The sequence below is a fragment of the Lepisosteus platostomus genome, chromosome 10 (assembly GCF_059453375.1).
Source record: "Lepisosteus platostomus isolate fLepPlt1 chromosome 10, fLepPlt1.hap1, whole genome shotgun sequence".
NCBI lineage: Eukaryota > Metazoa > Chordata > Actinopteri > Semionotiformes > Lepisosteidae > Lepisosteus > Lepisosteus platostomus.
Genome location: NC_142620.1, coordinates 44,828,904 through 44,856,827, shown reverse-complemented (window position 1 = coordinate 44,856,827; position 27,924 = coordinate 44,828,904). Strand labels below are relative to the sequence as shown.

General features: G+C 43.3%; 1 protein-coding gene across 4 annotated transcripts in view; it reads left to right on the top strand.

The window, feature by feature from the left end:
- LOC148653783 (mastermind-like domain-containing protein 1) overlaps positions 1–27,924 on the top strand; it is a 124,659-nt gene that overhangs the window by 59,694 nt on the left and 37,041 nt on the right. For all 4 annotated transcript variants that reach the window (XM_088649162.1, XM_088649161.1, XM_088649160.1 and 1 more), the window contains exon 2: positions 11,908–13,566. In XM_088649162.1, the coding sequence (XP_088505288.1) occupies positions 11,908–13,566 (1,659 nt within the window). The remainder of the gene's footprint in view (positions 1–11,907; positions 13,567–27,924) is intronic.

The following is a 27,924-nucleotide window of genomic DNA, read 5'->3' as shown; positions in this document are numbered from 1 at the left end:
CCTGGACAAAGAAACTAATCCAAACTTTCAAAGAAAGACCCAGCCTATTCCTGCCTGGACGAAACTCACCCCCCACCAGTAGTGCACTTTCAATTGAGTGGAAAGAGACAATTACCAGCACCAATGACCATCCAGAGGCAGGGATCTAAGCGAACCGTGCACTGAAGAGTGTGAAGGGGTGTTCTATGGCAATCTCCACCTATAGAAGGGAGCACACAGCCAAATCATTAGAAATCCAAAAGATCGTTAAAAGAGCAGTTTAAGAGTTTTATTATCTCTAGGTATTTAATTTACTCCATGGCAGGAATCAATGTACTTCATCACTGGATCAAAAGGCGTGATGCCAACAGGCAATTTAACAGGGCTATTGCATTTTATACAGTATACTGTATGAAGTAGAATAAACTCTCACGCAGCTGCATATGACTTAGTGCCATTCTGTGTAGAGTAGTTGGACAGGTTAGCCAATACAAGACAAATCTCGAGCAGCAAGTGTATTTCCAGAGGCAGTGTGTCAGTTTGAACAGCGCAAGAAGACCATTCAGGCCGGAACGCAGAGCAATAGGTAGAGCACAGACTGAAATCACAGGCACAGTGGAAAGTAGCACAATGCTGGTGGTAACCGTTTGTAGGTGTCAAGGCAGAGAGAGATCACTGGACTAACGGCACAGGTGTGATCTTGGAAGAGCAGTTGTACAGTCCTGGCATGTGGGGGCAGTTATCTGAAATGTGTCTTGGCCAGCAATCCCGCAACAGGAAGCAACCTGGAAATGACTCTAAAGCTCACGGTAGGGATAACGGGTCACTCGCTCACTGTGTGATTAAAAAAAAAAGGAATTGAAATGGAAGTAGCAAAATAGCATTTACTACACTGTAGCAACTGGCGTCTCCCTTGATGCAAAAAAATGTCCTCTTGCTTATTTCAAATCGTGAATGAATACGTTTGTTTGTTTGTTTGTATGTTTTCTGTCACAGGAGCACATTGTTTCTGTTGTAGCTCTGTGCTTCGTACAGTTGCTTTCAGAATCCGGAGAGGAAAAGTTCTAGTCCGGTACGAAAAGATGAGGGAATACCCTGTGAGCAAGCCAGCTTGAGAAGCTTGGCTTCTTTTTAGAATCGTGGCTTTAAAAACAGGAGGCTTCCCCAACGTGTCCCATGATAATGGGGTCGAGTTGGGAGTTCTCTCTCCCTCTCTCGTTTCTTTAAGCTTGACCTTCTCGTTCCTTCCCAATTCCCTGGAGCCCAGCTGTGCCAAAATGAACCGTAATTTACTTTGACTCATTCAATTTGTGTTTAAAGGAGGTCACAGTGGGCCAGGCTTTAATGTGTGGTCACTGCTGAAGTGTTTGCTCTAAAGAGTGCCTGAGCTGAGCTGGTGAGTTTGGCGCCCAGGTCCCTCTGTCCTCAGAATGAAATTGCACTCTTTCTTCTGGAGAATTATACGTCGGAGCCTCTGCTCCTTCTCACTGCTTGCATACATCGGACAAGAAAAGAGCAGTTTGTTGGCAAATCTTACAGTGGAACAGGAAAAATGTCTATACAGTGCTGACAGGAAAAGGAAAGGGACACAATGTTTCGGCTGTGAGGCGTTCTTCAGGTGTGTGGCTCAGCATGGAATAAATCTTTACCTGTCCCTTTGCAGGCTTCTCATGTTGATGCAGCTACAGTACCTTCTTGAAAATCTTATATTGGTCAAGTGAGTGGGTGTCGCTTTCCTTTTGAATGGCATTTCTCCCCTCCCTCCACTGCCAGCTCATTACAATTGATGATGAGTTGGCATTTTTGATGTTGTTGCTATATTTTGGTCACCCTTCTGAACGTCTTTGCCTTAAATTTCAAGGTTTCCCAGATGATTTGGGCATACTTTTTTTAAAATGAAAATGTAATTTGAAAATCCAACAGCAAGAAAATTTGAGAACTGCTCTTTTGCAACCTACCTGTACAAGTTGTTTCTGAGCACTAGGTTTGTTACATTTACTGTTATTGGCGACCTTATTGTGCAGCTTACAATCGCTAACAACAAGCAGAGTGTGCCTTTATTGATCTTGGAGTCTTTTTGGTCTTACTGTTTTGGAATTGCCCTTGACTGTTATTTGAAATCCCATTGATAACTCGGGTCTTTACGGTATCAAACTGTAGTGCTTTATTTTTAGATGTTCTTATATACTTTGTCTTTTAATTTCATCCACATCCTATTTCCAGTATAAGACACATTTGGATGTTTTTGCACAAGAAGCACTAAAAACATCACAATTAAGAAAAGCTCAGAATAATTTGCTTTTAGATAAGGACAGGTTTGGGCTGCCAGGCTACAAGGTGAGTAGCTATAGCAGACCGCATCTGTTGAGCTGTGTTCAGAACAATCGGAGCCTTTTGCCAGAGACATGAGATCAGGCTTCGAAACAGATGGTGATGTCAGTCATAATCTGGTAAATCCGATCACTGAGAGGCCTCTTCCCTGTTTTGTGACCGTAAACCTTTCTTCCAGATAACTAATTCTCATTTACACACACAAATACAGATATACACACCTGTAGTCAGCTCAGTTACTCAGCAAGGCTGGTGAGGGAGTTATACACTCCTTATCCATATGCTACAAGCTGTAAATATCTAAAAAAGCACACAGCATCCTCTGCTGCAGAGCAAATATATGGGTTATATCTCTCCTGGCCTGCAAACCCGTGAGTAAAACTAAAACTGATAAGGAATTCTTTTGAATATCCTGCTAACAAAACCTATAAACCTTGGGCTTCCTTGCTTCCATCTGGAATAGAACAGGAGTTTAAAATGTGGATAAACAGTAGACGGAATTTAAACATACTGTCTTTCTTTCTTGATTAAATTGATAAGCTACTCCTGGGAACTGTTGCAGATGTCCGTCAGAAGGTCTGGTCTCCTCTCAGAGAAGCTATTAAACACTGAAACCCAAAGAATGCCCGAGTCATCTGCTCAAGGGATATACTGTAACTGGGATATAGATTTTTTTAAATTAGCTTAGTGGGTGAAGTGAGAAATCCAAGCTGAAAGCCCAAGGCTGCTTTGGCCTTGTGATCCCCGAAGCAAAAAAGAAAACAAAAAAAAAAAGAGCAGACGCTCGTCTCCCTCGACAACCGAAATCCCCTGTGTGCAACAGGCAGCGTAAATGAGTCGTTCAGGGAGGGGAGCTGGCTCAGGGCTCTCCGAAAGTTGAAGTGGTGTTCAGCAGAATCTAATGAACCCTCAGCTCCTGTGGTACTACATTCTCATGGGGGCAGGTGAGGAGAGAGGCCAGATTTTGTCAAGACTTTCGATGGAAATCAAACTCAGGCCTGTTTTGCCAGTGGCTGAGTACTTTGGTAAATACAGTGAATTTTGAGTTGTTAAGTCAAATGCTGCATACACTGCTGAAAGACAAACAAACAAACACACTGAGGCCTTGTAATGAAGAGAGTGTGCATTTAAAGGGAAATGGTGTTTCTATCGTTACAAGTTTCTGAGCAGGCTTTTCTCTCTTTGGCACAGCAGACCTGCGCCTACTGCAGCACCTTTGTCCATCTCAAGGCTGCTGTGGACATACTTGACCCTGGAGAAACTCACCCCTGGAGGTCTCATTGGCCTCTTTAAATCTCCGGGCTCTTTATGATCGGGAAACAATCCTCAGTCTGTAACTCACCTGTATTGGGTTCGGTTTAGCCAGTCACAGGTGGGGTGGAAGGGAAAGCCCTTGTGGTTCTTAAAGGATTAAGGTTATCCCCATTGGTCTAAAGGTCATATCTGATGCTCAGCCTGAAGCACAACCCTTTCTGCACATCCTGTGAAATATTTTCCAAGTTCAGGAATTTGAATGTCAGCCATTGCTGTTATTTGAGGACTCTTGGCGTGAAAACATGGGACAAGCTACCCAACCTGGTTGTTGAAGCAGATACCCTGGCTTCTTTCAAGAAACAGCTGGATGGCATCCCTAGATCAGCTGAAGCTAAGCAGGTGTGTGCCTGGCCAGTACCTGGATGGGGGACCTCCTTGGAAAGCTGATGGAAGAAGTGTTAGTGGGACCAGTAGGGGGCTGTTATCTGTGTGGGTCTGAATGCCGGGGACACTATACTGCAAAAAAGGTGCCGTCTTTCGGATGAGATGTAAAACTGAGGTCTTGACTCTCTGTGGTCGTTAAAAATCCCAGGGCCTTTCTCAAAAAGTGTGTTAACCCCAGTGTCCACGCCAGGCTTTTGCCAATCATGGCATTCTAACAGTGTCCATCGACTGTATGAATTGGCTTCATTACTCTGTTCTTCTCCCCACTGAGAGCTGATGTGTGGTGAGTGTACTGGCGCACTTTGACTGCCATCACATTATCCAGGTGTGTGCTGCGCATTGGTGGAGGGGAGTCCACATTACCTGTAAAGTGCTGGGAGTGGAGTGTCCAGAAAAGTGTCCAATAAGATGGGTTATTGGCCTGGAATATTGGCTGCTGACTGTCGTTTCACATATTGGTATGGATATTGTTGTTGAAAACTCAGCGTTGGTCAGTGTCCGCTTTTTCGTATTGTAGACATCTATCCAAAAATGTTGGGCTTGTCCTGGGGAGTGTCACAGTTTAATTAGCATTTGAACCGTAACTAACTGTTATTAACTAAATTGCTTTGATCAATGATATAATTATTCACATATTCGTCCATTGCAGATCTTTGTGTGTTTGCTTCTCTCCTGTTGCATTTGGAGATGTAATTAAACCAAGATCTTGAATTGCTTAACCAGGACTAATAAGAGCCTGCTCCTAATGTGTTTTCCAGTTCCTTAGGATTTTTTTTAGATGAAGTAAAATCTCTGAGAACAATGGTGTTCCCAATACCAGCCCACAGGTCCTAGTTAGTACATAATTAGATGGAACGGGGGGGAAAAAAACTCAATTAATAAATTAAAAGCTCATTGAGAATGAACCAAGAGAACCTGTCACTGAGAAAATGCTCAGTGTAAGTTCTTGTGCGCCTGTCGTAACCCTTATTTAGGGCACTTTTCAAGTGGACTGTAAAAAGATCTGGTAGAACAACATGCGATCCTCTCTAAAAATATCTTTGACTTCCCATGGAACTGCAGGCAATATTCTCAGCAATAAATTGCCAGGTGGAGATTTTGCTGGAAATTAGTTGTTAGTAATTACCCATATCAAGGCCTTTCAGCAACGATTGCCAAATGTAAAGCCTCCCTGCATTGTGTCAGTGCATGCCATCATCATGTGAACACGGTGGGTCCTCTGTGTGTCTCAGTCTGACCCCGGCTCTGTCACCCTGTTGGCGAGCTGCAGTGTGCCAAGCAGATAGCAGTCGGCAGCCGAGGCTGGCAGGCTGTACCCGTGCAGGCAAGCTGCTGGCTCTTTGCTCGGGACTGAGGAATGCTGTGGCTTTGGGTGTGTTGTTGTTTAGCAGCTTTCACTGCAAGCGAGGCACATGGAAACAGCAGATTAAAACAGGCACCCTGATGTGCAGGAATGGAGAAGGAGCTGGAACAGGACTTATTAAAAACCCACTGGTGAATGAAATTGTATTTAAGAAGTGTAAAATCAGTGTCTGGATTTTTTTTTTTGCTTACCTAAATTTTGCCGTTTTATTTTATCGTCACAGCCCTGTTGTAACAAAAAGAGCATGCCACAAAAATTCAGAATCATTTAGTTTGGTCTTCTGCATGAACATCTGACTGCTGCCCTGGGAGCTGCACAAAGGCCATATTTCCCAAGATAATATGTTTGTGTTCCTGCCATTTTGTGCCAGGTATTTTGTCTCGGTTGCACTGTCTCTGCGGGCTGTTTCTTTTAAAGCAATGAGAATGGACTGTGATTCCCGAACTGGGAGAGTTGGGACGGGATTGAGGTTCATCGGCCGGGGTTCTCTTAAGCCATTGGTGATATAGCGCCCCTTACCACTTACCAGGCATCTCTGCAGATTTCAGCACATCAAAAGATCAATGGCTTAATTTATTCTCATTCTCCCCATGCAGTGTACATGAGCTGGGATGTAAAGAAATAATTGGAGTTTCTTCATTAGGTCTGTGGGAAAAGAAACAAAATTGCTCAGAAGTAAGACAAGGTTCTTCTGAAACGTTCTTTACAAATAAAGACTTTTTCTTGGCAAAACACCTTCTCGGAAACCTTGTTCATTTAGAGCAGTAGGAACACAGAATGACGGAAAACAATGAAATCATCCTGACAAATCTATCGGCCACCTTCCAGTGAGGAAACCATTGACGTATCAAAGCTGGTGATCCTTGTGTGGCAGCAGTATCGCGTTCTCTCTGATCTGTCCTCGGACCGGGCGAGAGTGTACAACTCCGATTGTGCTTAAGAGTGTCCCAGGCTACTGAGGCCAGATGTTAGCCCTGTGCGTAGGTCTCTGTGGCCCTGGGGAAGAATTGCTCTCTCTGTGCTCCATGGCACATCAATGGCCGACAAGCCGGCTCCATTGGGTCACATGTCTCAACAGTGGGGGAGGGGCTTTTGTTGGTGGCCAGCGGGGGGGGGTGGGAAGCAAATTAGGTTGTGCAGTTTGGGCTAACTGAATGTGATCCAGAACAGTGTGAAGTACAACCTGACACACACCCTTCAGAGGCAGCTGTACGACAACTGCAAAGGAGGTGCAGCTTTCGAAGAGAGATGTCAAAAAGCTTGTATGAGATTAAGGAAGACAGACTCAAAAGCCTTTTAGTGCCAACGTCAACATCGCAGGCTATTAGATAAGTGGATATAACATTCAAAATGGCCAGGAGCCACTCTCTCACGTTTAATGAAACTAAACAGATTTTTAATCTGTACAGACTTTTTTTTAAAGAACACTGCTTTGCCCTACACCTCTGTACAGTAGTGGAGGGAAAGGAAAGCGATTGGCTGTCATTGTGATGAGTTAGTAAATCAAAGCCTGTGGAGAATCTAAATGGGGGAAATGCGGCACAGCACACATACATGGTGTTACTTCTGCCCTTAAAAAAAAGGCTACTCTTTGGTAAACCACCAGGCAGGCGACTGCCCCCACACCACAGCCACCAGAGCCCAGCTGCCTGCGCCGGCTGTACTCCTCTCAGGATAGAGCCGCCTGGCCTGCACTACTGTTTACCTTCTCATAGCTTAATGAGGAGGTAGAGAACCAGTGTGCATTCCTCATAAAACCACTGAGGCCTGGAAAGGACAGAAACAAGGATATGTAAACTGTAAGGGAGTGGCCTTCTTAGCTGGCCTCGTGTGTGTAAATCTGTACGGTACAGGAGTATTGTGTGTGTGTGTGCCTTCGAAGACATTTTAACATGCAGAGATCCAGGAATTCAGTTAAGCCATTGTAAGATAAGATAAGATCACTTTATTAGCCATATACAGTTTCTTGCATTAGGAATTGGTCTTTTTCGCATACCTCCATGAGATACAGACACACAGACAGAGAGACGTTTGGGGTCAGAGCGCAGGATCAGTCATTGTACAGCACCCCTGGAGCAGTTGGGGGTAAGAGCCTTGCTCAGGAGCCCAACGGAGTAGGATTCCTCTGCCGGCCGTGGGATTTGAACCGGCAACCTTCCAGCCACAGGCGCAGATCCTGAGCCACAGAGCCACCGCTCTGCCTTTGTTGCCTTAAATCTGTGTTGGAAAATCCAAATGTGATGAAAAAACTAAGAGAAATATTGTGAACAGGAATTTGGCAATTATAGAAATAGAAAACTATTTTATTTGATAGATTCTATTGTTCATGTTAGAGGAAGCGCAGTGTAGTAGGTAGGGCTTTGGACATATGTTGGACAGGTTGTGGGTTCGAGTCTCTGCTCCAGACACTGCTGTTGTGCATTGAGTTGAGGTGCTTTACCCAAGTTGCTCTGGTCCACCCCACTGTGTAAGTGGGGGTGATCCCTGTGGTCGACTGGCATCTGATCTGGCGGAGGAGTCGCATGCTCTCCCAGTGAGTCACTGTGGCTCTGGTACAGTGGCATTAAAGGTGCCACTGTCCGGCTGCGCAGTGGCGTGATTCGTTTCCCCTTGGCCGTTGCTCATCATGCTAGCTGCTGCAGCATTTTGTCGATGTGCGTTACCTGAGGATGCAGCTTTCTCCAAGTCCAGTCACAGTGTCATGATGACACCACACATCACCACACATTGGTTACACGAAAACCCAGACTGAGAGGAGAGAGCAGCACAGGAGGGGCCTTCAGAGACACTTGAACAGACTTGGAAATACAGTATGGGAAAATGCTGCAACTGAATGACTAGGATTTTGACCTTTTCACCACTTTTTACAATGAAAAGTAGATGAAGGGCATATAAAAATAAAAGAACTATCCCAGTATCTGTCTTCTGCGAGGATTGTTAGTTTATGAAATTTACACTCAACTCACAAATATGCTTTTGTTGTCCAAAACATCCTAAAAATGGTAAGGTTTTGACTGTGGGGTCTGCACCAGATGCCCATAAAAAGACGAGCACTTCTTTAAGCTGTTTAATGTGTGGAACAATGATGTTCATCCCCAACAGGGAAACATCTTGGATTTAAGACAGAATTCTCTGGAAAGTTCAGTTCGGCGTTTGCAAGCAAGTTGGGGCATATTTCCCTTTATCCCTTCTCGCTCCCATGGTGTTTTAACACACATCCAGAGTGGCTGATGTGACAGGTTAACAGAAAATCCATCCAGGGAGACCAGTCCCTGGTGTGAGCCAAGGATCTGCAGAGGTGTAACGTCCTGTAAGCTGTCTGCGCCTCCCTGTGTCGGATTTTCACAACACCCCTGAGAACGTGTGTGAGAAAATATGCAGTCGGTGTCTACTGAGATCAAACACCAAGGGAATCAGCCATACCTAAAACAGAAACGAAAAATCTATTGTAACTTTTAACAGAGGACGCTTCTAGATTAGGGTTCTTCAGTCCTAGCCTTCCTGAAGGGAGGACTAATGCTTGCAAGTTTTCATTCCAGCCCTCTCCTAAGTACTTTAGTCTGGTTATTATGGGCTTGAAAGGACCAATTGAAGAGCATCTCCCAGCTGTAGAGTCCTAGAAAAACTGCAGACACACCATCTCTTGAGGAGCAGGATTGGAGAACCCTGTTATAGACCATCTGAACTTCCAGTCATACATTGCCAACCTCTTCATGGCGAGTTTCCATTGGAAATATGAAGAAACGAGTTGCTGTTAAGACCCGAAGCAAGGCAATATTAGAAAATGCTTCAACTTATATGTGACAACTAGTGCACAGATGTTGAGACTGTTTTTCTATTCTTTTTTTATTCTTACCCCAAATAATTTATTTTAATTTGTTTTTGTCATACTCACCCACTTTTGGAATCACCAGTTGTGTTTTTCAGGTCTCGACTCGCAATTGCAAAACCCACAACCGCACACGGGAAAACGAAAAATCTCGTCATTAGCACCACAGCACCACCATGCCTCACTAATGGTACCATAGGGCTGCATAATAAATGTAACAGTCAGTTAGTACCATGAGTAGAGTTCGAACCCACTGCACCTGGATCATAAAGTACAACCTGCACTCGAGTGAGCTCTTTGACTGGTGGAGTCAGTCAGGATGCTCCCAACATTATTTTTACAGGTACATTGAATGGTACCCTCTTCACTTTGAACAGGTCTGTTTCTGCATTGAATTATTTGTAGAACCTTCTCACATACGATTGGAAATACAATATGTAACTGTGCATGTTTTTTAAGAAATATAATTTATTCATTGTGTAGTGTGTGCAAACTGGACAAGTTGGTTTTTGTACAGATTTGAAAAAAGATATAATAGCAGTTGGGCAGAAGAAAATGAATAAGATGCTCTGTGGCGCAGAAGGATTCTCATTTCCAGAAGCCACCAGTGTATTTGTTTGTGCAGATGCCTGTGTTATTATACCAAAAGCTTACAATTTCATTATCCAGCTCAGTGCTGAAATGTTAAACTACTTATAAACAGTTATTAAAGCTATTCCGAGGAGACATTTGATGTAGCATGATATTGCCGTTTATAACGTACTGTAACGTTGTTTAAGCATAAGCAGACATTTCCACCGTGCAGTGTGGGCTGTAAAGTTGAGCTGTTCTCAACATGTTTTTGAACCAGGGATGCTAAGCTAGAAGTGTCGTAAGGTAGTTCGGTCAACTCAGTCACTTTCTGAGTTTCAGGATGTGTCAACTTTTAAGAAGGTTTCTGACATATGTACATAGTGTACATTTATGCAAATTGACTATTATATAATGGTAAAAAATGATTAAAGTCTAGCAAGCATAGGAAGCATGGCACAAATATTTGGAAAACCATAACTAAAAAGTAAATGCATGGAATGAACATACTGAGACCACCAGGAAAAACCAGACCGACTTATGTCATATCGTTATATATCAGTCTATCTTGTGTTCTTCTCTCCTTTCTGTGGAGAAGTGCAATAAAAACTGAGAACTGTTTCAGCCAAAAGGCTGTGGTAGTCAGAAACAAGTTACTCAGCCATGCTGCAGAAGCTGATACCTTGGCTACTTTCAAGAAATGGCAGGATGAGATCCTCAGATCGAATAGCTACATGCACCCAAACAGCCTCCTCTTGTTTGCAACCATCATGCTCATATATACTTGACCATGGAGTAGTGGAACCTATCTACAGAGAAGCTGCTGTAGTATACTGTACATCCTGGGCATAATGGCATTATAGTTAGGCCTGGTTTCATACACACTCAGGAACCAGGTGTTTTTTAACACAAGGTGCTAACTAGCCTATGCCTTCCCAGAGCTGTGACTAATGATTTAAAATAGAGCAGAAATTAAATATCCCAAGAGAGCAAGGCACTTTTTACACGGAGGAATGTACTGTAAATTATTCATGCTGTCAAGTAGTTGTTCCGTAAGAATAAAAAAGGTTTTTTGTGATGCTAAGCCCCGTGGAATGTGGAGAATTTCAGCTGTTTAGAGTTCTTGTAATAACTGTCTGCCAGGCACTGGCTGTTCTCTTGCATTTCTTACAGCCTGGTTGGTCCCCCTCCAGCTTTTCCTGAGTCTGTTAACTAGACGCCTGGATGCTAACGCAGGCCCTGAACAAAGAGGAAAGTCCTCTGTCCATGTTGTTTTTCCGAATTCCTTGTACAGTATTTCAAGGAGTATAAGCTGAAAGTGAATTGTTTTATCTGAGGCTCAAAGAGGTTATTTTTAATATCCGTTACGTTGGAAAAAGAAGTATATATTTATTTGTTTTAAAAATAAAACAGACCTCTTGGCCCAGAAGTATTTTGCTTCACCGGTACTTGACTTTTTTACAGCATATCTTCCTCAGAATCTCTACATATATTGTACTTGAGAATCTCTATTTCCATTAAGGGGGCGTTGTAATCATAACATAGCCTTCTCTTTCACACATCCAAATTATATCCCTCCTTCTTAATTCTAGGGTTGTATCTTTTACATAGTTTTTCAATAATTTCACAAGGTTATCTGTGAAAAATATAATTTTTCCTAATAGTCTAAACCATAATTTCCATTAAAAAATCTCTTCTGACACATTGGAAAAAATAAAATCACTTTAGAAACTCTTTTCCTGTCGTGTTCTCACTGCTCTTTGAGACCGTGTATTTGTCAACTAAATTAGAAACAGCCACTGAAATAATTCACCGCAATATCAAAGGGTGTGATTGCAGAAATGTTTTTTGGTGTTGGTTTTGCTGAGTGTAATGCCGGGTCAGGTGCCTAGTTCTGACTTGTCCAAAGGATGGAGCTGTCATGAGGAATAATGACAAGCGCTGTGGTTCCTGGCCACTGCACATTGTAACAATGGCAACCTTGTACTGTATGTAACACGACTGCAAGACCACACTTCCAAAGAGAGAGTCTCCCTCTCTCCTGGAAGGGATATCGTTTTGAGATTTTCCTCCATTATATCTTGGCTTCCTTTCCATTCCCTCATGCTGAATTTTTAACTGCTTTCTTCTCTTGCAGCTGCAAGGATCAGTGAAGAGGAAGTTGGCGGATGACAGCTCACCCACAGTGAACGGCCTCTCCGATGGGATGATCCCTGGGAACAGCAAGAGACCCTGCCTGGAGGATGTCACGTTGTCCATGGGTCCTGGCTCTGGGTCATACTCCTCAGGCACTGGGTTAGGTGGCCACTCAGGGCTTTTGGATGGGAATCAATTGAATGGTAACAGCATAAGCTCCCATTTCTCAGTTCCCCCCAGTGCCGACATCAAGCCCAGTCCTAGCGCAGCTGGACATGGGGGTATGTTACCCCCTTTTGACCCTAATGGGAACAACCGTGCTCCCTCTGTGGAGCAGGAGCTTCAAGACATCCTGGATGAGCTGACGAAAAACCCTGATCCATCCCTTCATGAGCTGGATATTGAAAAGATCCTGGGGAACAAGAGCGATGATCAGGTGAATGTCAGCTTTATGCATCCCGACAACAACTGCACTCCCAAACGCTCTCCTCATAGGACGTCCCACTTGGAGAGTCACCTGACTAGCAAGGACTTCTCCCCAGGCTTCAGTCAGGCACCAGTGGGGTCGCCCCAAGTCGGGCCTCCTCCTTCTGGTCCTCCCTACTCCCTGTCCCACACTGCCAAAGCCGTCCCTTCTCCCCTCTCGTCTAGCAGCCAGAATCAGTCTCAGAGCCAAGCGCGTTCACCCATGCTGTCTGCAGCCCTGTCGAGCCGCCCGGGCACGAACTGGCACGAAGTGTCCCGGGCCCAGCAGCTGCAGCAGATGGCCAGCAACAAACACATCTCCACTCCGCCGCAGCAGCCATCGGCCCAGACCTCCAGCTGGCCAGCCATGCCGTCTTCTGGGCCCTCTCCGCCCTACCGTGAGAAACTGTCAAGTTCATCACCACACCAGCAGCCATTCAGCCCTGCCAACAGCATGCAGAGCCCCCAGAGTGCCATCATCTCCAGTATGGCTCCTGCACCTTCCACAGGTCCCTCCCCTCCCTACAGACCAGAGAAGCTCGCCAGTCCAGCCTTGGCACAGCCTCCCTTTAGCCCTCAAAATTCCCTCCTGCCCAGCATGGCACCTACAGGAGGCACTATCCAGAGCCCCCAAGCCAACCTGTTGCCCAGTATGCCCTCCTCAGGCACTCGGCCTTCTCCACCCTACAGGCCAGACAAGCTTTCCAGCCCAGCTGTCCAGCAACCCTCCTTCAGCCCTCAGAATGGTTCTGGAGCCACCATGTCCAGCCAGCTTTTTAAAGCCATAACATCCAGCCAGTCCACCAGCCTCAATATGCTAATACAACAGCAGCAGCAGCAAAGCCAGTCGGCCCAACAGCCACCCCAACAGCAGCAGCCACCTCCGCCACAGGGGGCTCCTCCCCCACCTGGCACGATGCCGCAAGGACTCCTGACCAAGGGGGCCATGGGCCAGGACCCCTTCTCCTTCAACAACACGAAACCGCTCAGCCACTTTGACCCTGACCCTCCGCCCACGCAGAAGATGGCGTCCATTCCCAGTGGTCCAGGCCAGCCGTCGCTGAGCCACTACATGTCCCAGTCGTCGAGCTCGGGAATCCCACAGGCCCCCTCAGCCAGCCACCCTCAGCTGCTCCAGCAGCAGCGCATGCAGAGGAGCCTGGAGCCCGGAGGCCTGGTGCCGCATAGCAGAACAGTGAGTACAAGCGGGGCCGACACCTTTTGATCGATTCACTAAAGGGGCCAAAACTTGGAAAGCAGACTTAGAAATGACAAATTAACAACCAATTTATTCCTTGACCAAGACAAGTAGGTGGAATTTTTCAGTTGGGCAGGTATTGTGAATGAGTAACAAGGCATCAAAAAACAGTGGCTGTCAAGATTATGCTTTCTCCAATAAATATTTGCTTCAATAATTTCTTTACTAGGTGTTCTAGGAACAAAGCTTTTCGGTGTTGCCTGAATTTAGGAAATTCCAGGCATTTAATTCTACTGCTTTTTCTCTGGCATGACTGTGGTGTTTTTATTGAGTTCATCCCTCAAGAGTTTCTTTACCAAGTGACCAGGGGGCCTGGGGACAGCCAGTTTGTGGGTTAGATGGGACAGTGCAAAGTGCCGTTACTGTTCTGTTGTATGGTTCATAATCTACAGCTCGGCTTCAAACCTTTCTGCTGGTACTGTGTAGCTACCAACATCCTTTGGAAACAAAACAGGTGGCTGTCCTGTGTTGGTTAAAAGTGAAATTACAAAATGTAATTCTGAAAAAGTCAGGTTTTCCATTTGCGATGAGAAATAGCCACCTGCAGTTATCTGAGGGGACCTGCTTAATCTAGCTCTCATGTGCTGCCCTATTATGTAAAAGCAAGTCCAATACACAGTAGACTAGCGGGAGTGGTGAGAAATTGCCTTCTCAATTCAATTAAAGGAGAAGTCGAGGGAAGCCTAATTGATCAGGTCCAGAGTGGAATTTAGCCAGGGCACCCTGGGACAGTGAAGGGTCTCCAGTCACTTAAGTGGGGGGCAGGCTTTCATATACTGTTTCAGAGGGAAGAGCACCTCCTACTGGTTGACCAATACAATTTATAGTAGCAACATCATAATCCTAAGAGGGCTCCCTTTCCGGTATTGACCAGGACCACCTTTGCTAAAAGTCTGGGATCTGATGCGATTGGGATAATGCTAGTGTCATTTTAACAAAATTGCGATTCTAGCTCTAAAGCAGATTTAATGCAGAACAAAGTGGGGTGATTTAACGAAGGTTTAGTGCCATGGCTTCAGTAGTTCTTTAGTGACAGTATGGTAATAACAGGAACTTATATAATCTACCTTCAACTAAAGTATTTCTACTTCATCACATGTATATACATATTGTTTTTTTCTTGTTTGAAACAATCATTATTATAAGAAAATGATCTTCTGAAAAAGCAAACCTTCCTCAATTGGAAAGAGAGGATGTGAAGAACTTCAGTGTTACCTTGACTGTGACCTTCATGCTTCACCAACGAACCACTGTGCTTAATGCTGTGCACCATTCACTTACTGTACCTACTGAAAGTAAATGGAAAATAATGCTGCCCTAAAACAAATTTCCATTAGGGCACACTAATTTCCACACTGCACACTGTGTCTGGAGAAAAAGTCCAATACAGTATCATGGCAAAAATGTGTTTTTGTTCTCTTGCCCTGTCAAGCTTTTCAGCAGTGAAGCTGCCAAGAATGCTGGGTATTTTACGAGGCAACCAAAATAAGCATCCAGAGTTACAAGAGGGTTATTTTGCAGGAGATAAACTGTCTAATTGCTTTTATCACACATTTGGTTCTGCGTCTGTGCCAGTTTTGGATCTGAACGCCCATTTTCATGCATATTCTGAACTAGGAACTCTTTAATTATTTTGCTAAAGCTTTCGGAGTTGCCAGCAAGAGGAGGGAAAGAGGGGATTGTGGGGGATGCTGCCAAACGGATGACCTCACAGCTGTCTCCCGAGTTTGAACGGTTTGATTTTGTGCGGAACAGTTAGAGAAGGAGGAAAGGGGACAGTGAAACTTGCCCACTTAGCACATTCCTATCGACTGATCTTTTTAATTAAAATTCTCTTTTGGTGATGGTTACCGATCGGTTTTGTGGCTTTCAGTCAGGTTCTGAGCAACATGGGTGCCTGCAAGCTCTGACTCGCACCCCCTCCCCTCATGAGAACTTCAGGAGTCGAAAATATTTAACTCTGGCAAAATATTTTTCTTGATTCATAGCCTAAGAATGCTGTTGTCTCCTTTTTTTTTGTCTGGGGTTTTGGTATTTTTAATGACTGGGGATATGTAACTTATTGAATGAGTTTTATTTTTTCCTGGAGTTTAGACCGTAAGCTAGTGTACCACGTTACTGTTCAAACCCTTTTTTTTCCTCTAATGCGGAATTTTAATAATGACACAAACCGGTGTTTAAGGTATTACTTGTTCATTGAGCTATGTGTTTTCTGTTCAGCTACAGGCACAGTAATTGAGCTTTAACAAGCTCAAGTAAAGGTAAAATAGTTGCTGCTCTCTGATGTGCATTTCTATGTCATGATTTCTATAAGAACAAGTGTAATTAGAAGCAGAGCATTTATCACTTCAGTTTGTTTTAGTTTGTAACCAAATAGCTTCATTAAAGTTTCTGTGCTTTTTATGTTGGGAGTGTTTGAAAGTGTTTTTCGCACTTATTTTTCATATCACTATACAGAAAAGCCATCACTAGGACTTTAACATAAATATCTTGTGCCTTTTGTGGCATTAATACAAAATTACCAGAACATTTACTGTCCTTCTGCAGAGTAACATACAGTAGACCCACACATTATTATTTTGTAAATGGTGAACCATGAACCTCTGCTCTCTTAGCTTAAACTGTAAACATAGATACATAGAAACCAATGCACAATTTGCAAAGGAGTTTAATATTTTTCTTAAATTAAAGTAGAAAAGAAATATATCAGTCAGCAGGTTCTTTGAAATACAGTATAATCTTAAAATTACCAAGGATTTTCACCTCAAACAAGGTACTAAAATAAGTCGCTTGCATTAGACATAAAAAAGATTGATATAGTTAATGGCACAATTACTGTTCTTGTAACAGAGCCACATTCATTTGCTTTTACTGTAAATCCCGACTGTTCTGAAGGAATAGTTTTCAGGAAGCTGAGATGTACTACTGTAACCAAAGAGCTAATTTTTGTTGTGTCGCAGCAGAAATTTTTCTAGCTGAATTTTGGAAGATGAATCTAGATTTTAAACACACCCAGAAACAATCAATATCGGCTATAATTTGAAGGCTGGAGACACAGAGACACTGCAGTCTCAGCACCTTGTATTTTGTGTTTCCCTCTAGCACAGATGTCAGAGATACTCAGCTGCTGTTGGCCTAAGAAGTTAGCCAGTGTAATAGACGAGTATCTGTTACATACATGCTGGAGGATTGGTTAATGGTGTCCAAAGGCCACGACAATCCACATGTGCGCAAATTGCGGAGTAAGTCTCATTGAAGGCGGGGGTTTGGAGCAGGATGCAAAGAGAATGTTGGGAAATGCAATCCATGGGGCTGCACACAAAACATAGATCACTGCTGCCGCTGTATGACACTGGGGGAAAAATGACTTTTAGTTGTGAAAGTAAGTAAGAGGGGAGGCTTTTTCTCTCTGTCGGCTGCCCCAATTCCAGTGATCATCTGTAGAACAAGGCAGTGTAAATTGTCTAGCGATATAATTACATATACAGTATATGCCTACAGTATGTATGTGGATGGAGCTAGTGTGGTTATAGATAATCTGCGAATTGCCTTTGAGGGCTATTCAGAAACTCCAGTGGGCCAGTAAACCCACATCTCTGGATTGGCATGTGGCTTTGTGTATCGGGAATAGTCGGCAGTCGTTCATCATCAGCCAGCGATCGTTGCCCTCACAAAATGCCCACAGCTGTTCCACAACACCTTGTTGTCCTCTCCAGCCTATCCTCTTCGTTATGCCTGGATCAAATGTTAAGGGATGTGTAGGAGATCCATCTCTTGGATTAGACCTTTTTAAAAGTCACATTGACTGTTCTTTTCTAATCCCCCAAAGTTGGATCCTTGAAATCATGCTGAAGACTGGCTCTCGATAACTTTTCAAACAACGTACTGTGGGTTTTTTCAGTTTTTCAAGCATTTCAAGCAATTTCAATTTGCAGTTCATCATTTAGATGAAAATGGGTAGTTATACGAAACTTAACGATTAGGGTTGTGGACTCTAGAGTGGAGGGTAAAGGGCTCCAAACCAGTTGGGTTCCTGTTGTATCCTTCTGCAAGGTATCTGTAGATAACTTCTACCATCTATACCCTGCAGAATAAATGGGCCTCCACTATCAATAAGAATAAAAAATAAAGTATCTTGTTCTTTTTTATTCAGTCTGCATTTGTAGGTGTTTGTGTAGTTCATATATCTACACACATACCTGTACATAAAATTGAATGGTTCATTTGGAACCATGAAAGTCCCTTTGAGACTGTGACAGACTGTAACAGCCAGAGCACCTAGTGTGTTAAAAACCATCCTTTAAAACATGAAATTCACAGAGGAGAAACTGAAGCTGAAAACCGCTGAGATTTATGGTCATCTCACCTAGACAACCTCCTCTGTTTTGTTACTAGAAGCTTGTCAGTCCCACAAACAAGCACAAGCTTTTAATTGATTGGAAAGCTGGCTTTGGATTTAGAGATTGGTGTTACATCATTCATTAGGTTTACAATAGTTCTTTTTAAAATTAAAAACACGTTTGTTGCGGGTTTTATGGCTGTTATGCCAGACACCTAAAATATGTTAGATTTGGTGTGTGTAATTAAAAATATCATTATCTTCTTGTTAGCTGTGGAGTTACTTCCAACAGAATATTGTGATCAAAGGAATGACTACATTAACAGAGAAAGTCAAAGGCAGGCTTCTGCATTTGGGCCAATGTGCCTGCTGTTTTTTCTGTTATTTCTTTATATCCCTTGTGTTTCCAATTATCGAGCACTTGTTTGTGTTGTTGGTCCCAAAATGCTCTTGCTTTCTTCGGCAGGTACGTGGTGACTGAGGTAAACTTAGTTAATTGTAGTGAGCAGGAAAAATGAAATGAATCAGCTTTTCAGTTGGTGTTGAGAGGTTCTGTTGTTATTTACTGAAGTTTATCCTTTAGGTCCTGTAAAAATGCTTGAACTTGAAGTTTTTTAGGCATACTTGTGACCTGGACCCTTAATAAAAAGGTCTTGGACAGTTAAGACGTTTTTGTGTTTAAGACCTCTTCTCAATGTTGCTACAATGGCCTTTTAAAAACCCCTTTGGGATCTACGTTCTGTGGAAAGTTTAGTGCTCCAATGGGAATGAGAGCAGGGAGGTTGCTCTCAAACTAAGAACTGACTAACTGCAGTAATCTTTGACTATTCTGACTAAGTACAGTACAGTTTCAGAAGGTGTGGTAGGAATATAGTAGCTGAATATTTCCTTCTCTACAAAGCCTAAGACACTTTTTCTAAATAGATGCTGGGTTCTGTGCCTTCTTTCTGGACTCAGCAGGGATAGGGACACAGAGTGCCAGCTTCCCTCCAAAAAAGCCACATACTCCACAAATCTGAATGCAGTTTTTAAAAAGCAAGCTAAAAATGCAATGTTTTCATTCTAGCAACTTCAGTTTTTTTTGTATTTTTCAGTCATTCGCAGGCATACAAGCTATGTTTGGGGAAAATGGTGCAGAAAGATACCAAATGCCTGCTTAAAAACAAGGTCCACTTTGACCAGACTCCAAAGGAAAAGGGCAGAGGAGAATACATCCACATAAAGAACTGTGTGAATCGGGGCTTGTGATATTTTCTGACCTCTCGTGTCCAGTAACGCCAACACCATTTTGTTCCCTGACGTAACAGTCCAGACCAGTATGATTCTTGAGGCGTTTGGCTTTGTCTTATACCATTGAAGGGCAGGTTAAAAGCTCCTTGGCAAAGTCTTTGATCCTCTGTACAGCAAACAATCTCTGCTTTTTCCACAGATTTTTAATAAGTGCCATAATGAATGCAAAAGTGAGAGCAGAATTCCAGAGAAGAAGCTTTACTACAGCATGGGGGCTGGGCAGCTGTGTGTGTGTGTTTTTCTTTTTGAAGCATTCCAATTAGTTCAGGAACTCCTTTTTTTCCAGCCCCATCCCCCCTCTCCCTTTTAAGTTTTTTTTTTATAATGGTAATAGAGTAAACAGCTTTTAAATATCTCCCAGTACTATTTGTCTAATTACCGCGGCTTTGGGGAGGAAAAAAAAGGAGAAAGGAATGACTTTGGCAAAGTTTTTTTTTTTGTCTCTCGCACGCCAGTGGAGGAGAGGGGAGATTCGGTTTCAAAGAGCAGCAGCCCTTTTCAACGCCAGAACCTGGGGCTTTGAGGGAGCCGACAGTTGTTTGAAGGGTGGCAGGAGCCTCTTTTCAGCTGATCAACCGCCTTTTGATTAAGTGAATAAAGGGATAATGAATTCTGGGATTTCAGTTTGGCTTCTTGGCGGCTCCAGGCCAGAGGGGCCTCCTTCTCCCCCTGAATAACATAATGGCGGCTTTTCTTCTTGAAACCAAGTTCGGTCTCACTCTTATAGTCAGGGTGAGGAGCAGTAGGCCTTTGAAGTTAGGCAAAATGGCTCAGAATTGGGAGGCCCGGGTCAGTTAAGATGTTTGTCATGCCCAACTCCCTCCCCCTCTTCCAGTGCTCTCTTTTCATTTAGGAGAAAAATGCTTTGGGGCTAATTGTGTTCCCTCCATTTAATTGTCAGGGCATATTTGATCTTGATTTGAGTGGGATTGTTTATTAAACACCTGTTTGTATTGTTGGCTCTTTGAATTGTAGTTTATACTCACTGCTCAGCCAATTGTGGGCAATTCTAGTTTTAATTTCCTTGCTAATTCTGCCTTGAAAATTTAGCTTCTGCAAGGAAGGCAATTGATTGACAAGCAGGCCATCCAATAAAAAAAGCAAATATTATGTTGCAAAAGCACATAATGTGTCTACACTGTGTTGTCTTCAGGGTATAAAATGCTCAGCTGTAAAGGAAATAAAGTGTAATCAACTGGCAACTGTAAATCAAAATCAAAGCTTTTATTGAATCAGGTGAATCTGCCAGGAATAAATTTTGTACCTATAAACCTCTAACGATGCTATCCATTTAAACCATCTGACACAGGCCACATGAAAAAGGCGGATGTGTTAGCAGTTTTAATTATGTTTATTTCTTAATTCCTAGTGTAATCACAGCTACTACATCTAGTGTAATTTGCAATAGTTCGCATAAAAAGCCATTTTAAATAAGATGTCGGACATGTTTGTCTGGTTTAATTTTTCAGTTCCAGCTCTGCTGTAATTGGGAGAGAATTATGTAGTTACTATAAAATATTAATGATATTCTAGAGCAACACTTTCTCTTCTGGCATTCAGCAGCAGCTTTGCGAGAGTCTTTTTTTTTTTTCCAAGGGTGTTTTGGAACGAGATGTGGCAGCGTGGGTGGCTGAGGTTGTGTTTCAAGTAAACAGGAAGTACTGTAACCTGCTCATCCTCTGAATGAAACCTCGTATAACCCCGTCTCTGTGTTAGTAATACACAGAATTGCACTACCTCCCCAGTCCCTCTCTCGGCAGGAAGCAAAAAACGAACCATTGTGCAGCTGAGAACTCGGGCATGTTCGAAATGCAGAGTCACTGCTTTTTCCATGGTAATGACAGTTTTGCACAGCCAGGCTCGTCTCTCTTCAACCTCTGTGAAAAGGAGAACAGGCAGTGAAGAAGAAGGAAAAAAAAGAAAAACCAAATAACAAAATGGGAAAGCCTAAGAAAGGCCTAAGAAAGTCAGCAAGGAACTGAAAGTGTATTTCCCAGCAGCAGTAGCAGCATTAGCAGCGCACCAGAGAGGGAGAAGAGAGAGTGTTGGTTCTTAAGAATACCGCAGGTCCCATCTTTTACGTAATGGGACAGCAGTTCCCTTGAAGGGATTTTACTAGATTTTTAAAAACCACATGAGCACAATTCCTGTACATGAGAGTTCACTGGACATAAAACCTTCCAGTGTTCATTTATCCAGCAGCCTGCACCCTTACCAATAAATTTTGAACCCTGAGTAAATGTGTGAGAGAAATACAATGAATGGAAATTCTGAAAAATCAAGGGAGATATATATATATAGATAAGGTATTGTACAGTACATAATTAAGCATAGGTACTTTAGTTTAAATATATTGATGCTATAAATTGTCTAGGTAGATTGTCTGAATAAGTAATGGTGCTGTAGGTTTACAGTATGAATTATGAATAGCTAAATGTGCTACAGGAATCATTAAGTGTAGCTCTTGAGACATTAATATTTGTTATAGTCTAGGTGCATTGTATGTTTAAATAAAGGTAGATTGATATGGAGTATTTAAAATGAAGTCAGTAGCGCAAAGATAGCGTTTAATAAATAACATGTCTTGTCTGGTGCTTTTTATCAAAACAGGCTCACAGTTAATACAGTTGTTTTACCTTTAATGGCTTGTTATCACGTAATTAAAAACCAAACTTGTATACAAGTAGAAGAATAGCTTTTAGCTACGCTGGTGAGCAAACAAGCTGCAGTAAGTTGACAAAGCTTCCAGGATCCTTGAGGTCAACTACAGTACACTTGCAGGGTTCCAGCAAAATAAGATGACATCCGATCAGGACGATTCAGAGAAGATGCTTGTGAACTGTCTTGTAGCAGAAGGAGATGGGGGAGTTTGGAGCTGCTGATAACAGTTTTTGGTGTCATCTCATTGGGTGGGTAGGCAGATTTAGAACAGCCTGATAACATTTTGATTTAAAACAACTCTTAAATAATGAAAGTGCCTGGTATGAAAACAAAATGAGAATCCCGTGCAGTTGTCAGATGAAATTTCCAGATTGGCAAATCTTTCCTTGTTTGTTTCCCTTTCATCTGTTAACTTCTTCAACAGTTCCGCACGTTCTTAAAGAAACAGTTCAGCACAGTCATAGTTTACTAATCCAGCACAATCGGGTTAGGAATGTGAGATTTGAACCTTGACTGTCAAACACAAAGGAAATCACTCTGTTCCTCACTGAAGCTATAATTAACTTTGTATTGCCTGTCGTTTATTTGCTCAAATAGTTCAATTTGGGAGCCAAACACGCACAAAACAACTAGGCCAAAAGTTAGCCAACATGATTATGGAACTTGTAAAGCCAGAGTTTGAGGGACCTTAATGGAAATAGCTTGGCTCAAACAAGCATCACATCTGTCGACTTGATTTCACCCGCTTTGTGTTTTTCTCTGTGCTAATTAATCAAATCTGCAGAGCTGCTCTGGTGTCTGTTTATGTGTTTTCGTCGAGGGGAGTGTGCGCGCTCAGAGCACTGCGGTTTCTTTTACTGCTGACAATTTCATAAACAGACAGCAAGACAAAACACCAATCAGCCTCGCAATTACCACCTCTGACACAGTGGGGCAGGCCTCTCAGACACACCGCAACACTGCTGGGGCTCTCCCAGTCTCCAGGCAGAGGCACTGCCGGCTCCGTCTGTCATTAAAATCCAGGCTAAAGACCTGCTTGTTTCCCCACTCTCGTCCTGCGCACAACCAGCACCGACATCTTAGTGCTTTTCTGGAAATGGAGGACAGTGCTCATGGCCGGACAGTAACACCATCCTGGGGCTTTGAAAGCCTGTCCAAAATGGAAATAGTGATGCACCAGATTGCAGGTCAAGCACAGAAAACTTACCAAGCAGGTTTTCTTTCTAGCATGTCAGAATCTCCCTTCTATGTATTGAAGCATTATGCTTTCTGTTTAACCTCCTAAAAGTTCGTACTATGTTCATATAATTTTCACGTGGTCATATAAGCCATAGGGCAGCACAGGGTTTTGGCAGTTAGTATTGCAGCACACAGCTCTTGGTCCCAGGGTTTGGTTAGGGACCAGAGCACCTTCTCTGCGGAGTTCACATGATATCCCATGGTTTTGTGGGTTTTCTCTGGATGCCCTGTTTTCTTTTCCCCCATTTTCCCAATACATGCGGGCCAGCTCAATTGGCTTCTCTGAATTGGCCTTGCGTGTGTTTCTGTTGTGTCTGTGATAGACAGTCTGTGATGGCGTCTATCCTGTGTTTGTCACGTTAGGCTTTGATTCACTGTGACCCGCTCTAGGATGAAATGGCTGTAGAAAATGGATCAGATTGAAGTAGTTAGCCTGCCCATATTCCTCTTGTGGACAACTTTTGGATGCTTGAAGAACAACAAAGGCCCAGGAACTGTCATTTCCAGTGTGAGTTAAGAATGCCTAGCACCTCAAACTAGTAACACACATTTTTGCCTCCAGTGTCATTGCACCTGTCATAGAACACCTCCTTGACTACTCTGGTTTTTACTGTTTATAAATTACAGCCACAAATCCTAAACCTCTAGTTTAGATTACTCACTTGTATCTAGCATTGTGTTCTCAAGAGAATCCCTTTTTAAAAAAAGCAACAAAAAAAAACTTTGAAAGCTCCCCTTAATGTTGCATAGTATAATGCTGTGTAGTATGAGTGAAAATATTAAAGGATGAAAGCATTTACAAAGTTATTTTGACAGCAACGTTATTCATCAGTCCGTCCATTTTCTAATGCAGGGGAGCCAGAGTCTAACCTGGAAGTAACGGGCACAAAGTAGGATACACTCTGAACAAGATGCCAGTTTGTCGCAGGGCACCCACAGACACAAACCCACACACTCACACCAGGGCCAGTTTCCCAGATGTCAACTAACCTACCAGTATATCTTTGAGAGGAAACCCAATTACCAGGAGGAAACCCACTCAAACACAGTAAGAACATACAAACTCCACACAAACGGTCCACAATTCAACCTAGGGCCCCAGCAATGTGAGATAGCAATGCTATCCTGAAGCCATAACAACATTATTTGATGCTTTTTGTTTAATCCAGACCTTTCCAAGGTGCTCGCTGTCTGAAACTGGTTACCATCCGCTGTGGTCTGAACCTGGGAAATTCGCATTGTATGTCTGTGGAGCTCGAGCCCTAGGACCTGAGACAATGCCAGTGTTTTCTACAGGTGGCACATTGATTTTCACAGGGACTTGAGAAGCTGGTGCAGCTGGCACCCCACGGGGGCAGTTTCAGTCTGAAGTTAGACTCTTTTCCTGCCTGTTTGCCTTCCCCGTCTTGTTGTGACTGAGCTCTCCTCCTCCCCTGGGGCAATGTGGCACGACTAGGAAAGAACTGGTAACGAGGGGCTGTGCAGCTGTGAAAGAGGCTCACAGACAGGGCCCTTTGTGTGCGTCTTTCTTCCTCGCCCTCTGTTTCTCTCTTTCTCTTCTCTCCCTTTTCTTCTCCTGAAAATGCTGAGGCTGGGGTTTCTCACTCTGCTCTGGAGCTGCGGCACACCAGTCACCGAGCAACACAAGATTATCAGTTTTATCTGCATTTAGAGAGAGAGAGAGAGAGGTGTGCTGAAAAAGAAAGAGCTGCCATGAATCAATAGTGTAAAGGGGGCTTTTAAGTAAAGAAAATGTTTTTTTCCTACTTAAAGGCAAGTAAAAAGGCTATTTAGCTCGTGCTTGGATCTAGAAAACTCTTCTTTGTAGCATTATGCTGAAGTCTAACCTGCATTGTCACATAAAATGCAGAAGTCCAAGCGTGACTTGCTGTGAATTTAACCAATAAACGTTTGACTTACATTATCAGTAAAACCGTTTAAACGAGAGAGGTCTTTTCAGCTCATTATCTGTCATCTAAAAAATGTAATATCTGGTTCGTGGAATATATAGCGCATTGTGGTCTAACCTTTAACAAACTTACCAGCCTTATCTGCTCCTACTGTTATAAAGACATGACAGCAAGTTGGAAGCCTTTACAGAATTAAATAATTCTGAAAATCAAATCCCATTCTCGGTGCCCGACCAGGGTGGTGTAAGCCTTATCACCAAAGTTTCAGTGCTGCACAGAGCCCAAGTGAAAGATTAATGAGTGAACCCAAATAACCCTTGTTGCCCGGGACTGGGCTCTGCAGCTTTCCAGAGGAAGCTGAGTTTTTCCGTTGTCCCAGCAACAAACCTGCAGTTGTGTACACAGAGTGAGTCAGTGGCTCTTGGAGAGTTCAGAAAGGCACTGCCACCCCTTCTGAAGCTGCCGGGTCTGGTGAGGAGTATGTGCCAACATGTTACTGGGCTCATGTTCAAAAATACCTTGAAACTGCCTCTTTTTTTCCTTTCCCACCTCTGTGTCCTGCCCTGGAGGCTCAAAGTGAGGGAACCAGTTAATTAAATTTATGACCCCATCCAGCCCACCACACCAAAATCAACACCAGGAAGGGCAGTCGACCTTGTCCTCTGCTGACCCACAGCACTAATTTTCTGAAGCTGGTCACCCCTGCATCATGAATCATGAGTGCTTTGCAGTGGATGTCCAAATGAGCGAGACTCCTGCTGTTTCAGTTTCTCGAAAGCAGCACAAATTCTCTCAGAACTCCACACTCCAGACTATAAGCTCCTCACACAAAGCTGGGCCACTTTGATGTGCTGTTTTGTTTTTTAGGCCACTTCTATAACATAAGAAATTGAAAGCCATAATTTTAATGCTCGAAAAGATACATTAATGAGACTGTAGTCACCTTTTCTGATTTTACTTGCCTGTTCTTTCAAAAACCTACATAGTTTTTCAGGCACCATGACCTTGGGCAGCCTCTTTGTGATGCTTCTTTCATCATGCATGCTGTCTGTAGCATTTTTTAGCAAAAGAGGGTCTTCAAAAATTCAACTAAATCGGGGATAAGTGTGGAGAAAGATCCAATGGCTCCCTCCATCTGTACATGATGTCTTCCAGCTTTCATCTAGTATAGCCTGCATGTGCTTGAGAGTTTACACACTGGGCCAGCAGCCACACCAGTGTTAGTTTGTGGAAGTGGAGCCAGTTGGAGTTGTTAACTCCCAGATTCCAGAGGGACGATACTAAGTCTTCCTGGGACAACAGCTCTCATTAGCTTGGAAAATGGAATAATTTTAATTATAATGATAACCCCCTTTGTTACACCTGTAAGTCTCTGAATACACTACTACACCCTATTGTTCCCTTGGTGTCTGGTACTGTGAAATGGTTCTGGAGGCATTTGTTTTACCAAAAAGAGTGGTGCCATCTGCAAGGGATGGCTTTATCAGTAACACTGCCACCATTTAACACCAGAATCCATTTTGTAACCATTTGGAGCTGCATATGCTGGATTTTGAAGTCAACTAAGTCTCGACTTTGCAATACTTCACAGGCTGTTCTGGTCTACTCAGGACAGAAGGTGATGAAATACAGTTGACTGTAGTTCTTCTTTTCCACCGGTAATGCTGAATGTCCTTTCCTTCCCTGAATGAATCGATTCAAAGTAAGGTTTTACAACAAAATAACCAGAGACAATTGTTGCAGATAAGAGGGTGTCTGTTAATGAGCACAAAACTGTTTTCTGCTAGACTGGGTCCACACCTGCTTGCCCTTAATAAGAACACTGCACAGTGAGGCTGTCAGGTGTCACACAAACCTTTCAGGATGCCAGTTTTACAGGCCCTACAAGGCAATTCCAGCTTTCCTTTATCATTTTAGAATGTCTGGGGAATGAAGCATGGAAAACAATTAATAAGAACAGCCCATTGTACTTAATTGTAAAATAACTTCAGAATTAGGTTCAAAGCCTGAATGTATTAGCTCATTGATAAGTCACATAATAAGAATTGACCAGGCACTAAAACTGTGTCTTCTGACTGTGTGCTTCTATTCTGAAAGAATCCCTTCTGCCTTTCTTTTGAGTTAGTGCCTTGGCTCTAGAAAGGAAGAGGATTAAATGTGCCTATTGTCCCACCCTTCTCACCATTCCAGCATGCAATCTCCCAAACACTCCCGCTACCTCCTGCGAATGAAACGTGAGGGCCCAGCCTTCACTTGTATTTGCCACCAATGAAGGAACGCTGTCCTTCCAGCTCCTCTGTAACTCAAAACCTGGAATCCAGAAGCTACAGTACTGTATCTCTTCGGGCGGTACTGTATCCCTACGGGGAGGTGCGGTGGCTCTGTGGCTAGGGTGCGCCTGTGGCTGGAAGGTTGCCGGCTTGTATCCCGCGGCTGGCAGAAGAATCCTACTCCGTTGGGCCTTAAATTCCTAATACAAGAAATTGTATATGGCCAATAAAGAGATCTTATCTTATCTTCTCCAAATATGCCCCACAGCCAGCATTATTATATGCTCCGTGAACAGGCTTGTTCCAGTTTCTCTGAAGCAGTGGCAGTGTCTTGTCATGAAACGAGTCACGTCAGGGATGCTTGCTCTGTGATTGTCTGAGCACGCTGCAGATAGTGTACATCCATGGGTAAAACTGCTACCAAGAGTGAAATTTTTTGGCGTGTGAACTCTACAACACATACAGGATTATTTGTATGTTATTGTATTGCATCTGGATTTTGGAAAAATTCCTGATTTTTGTCTGTTTGAGGAATCCAGAGTTGAGGTCTTCCACCTGTGAAATGGGCATTTTAAGGTTTTGTAGA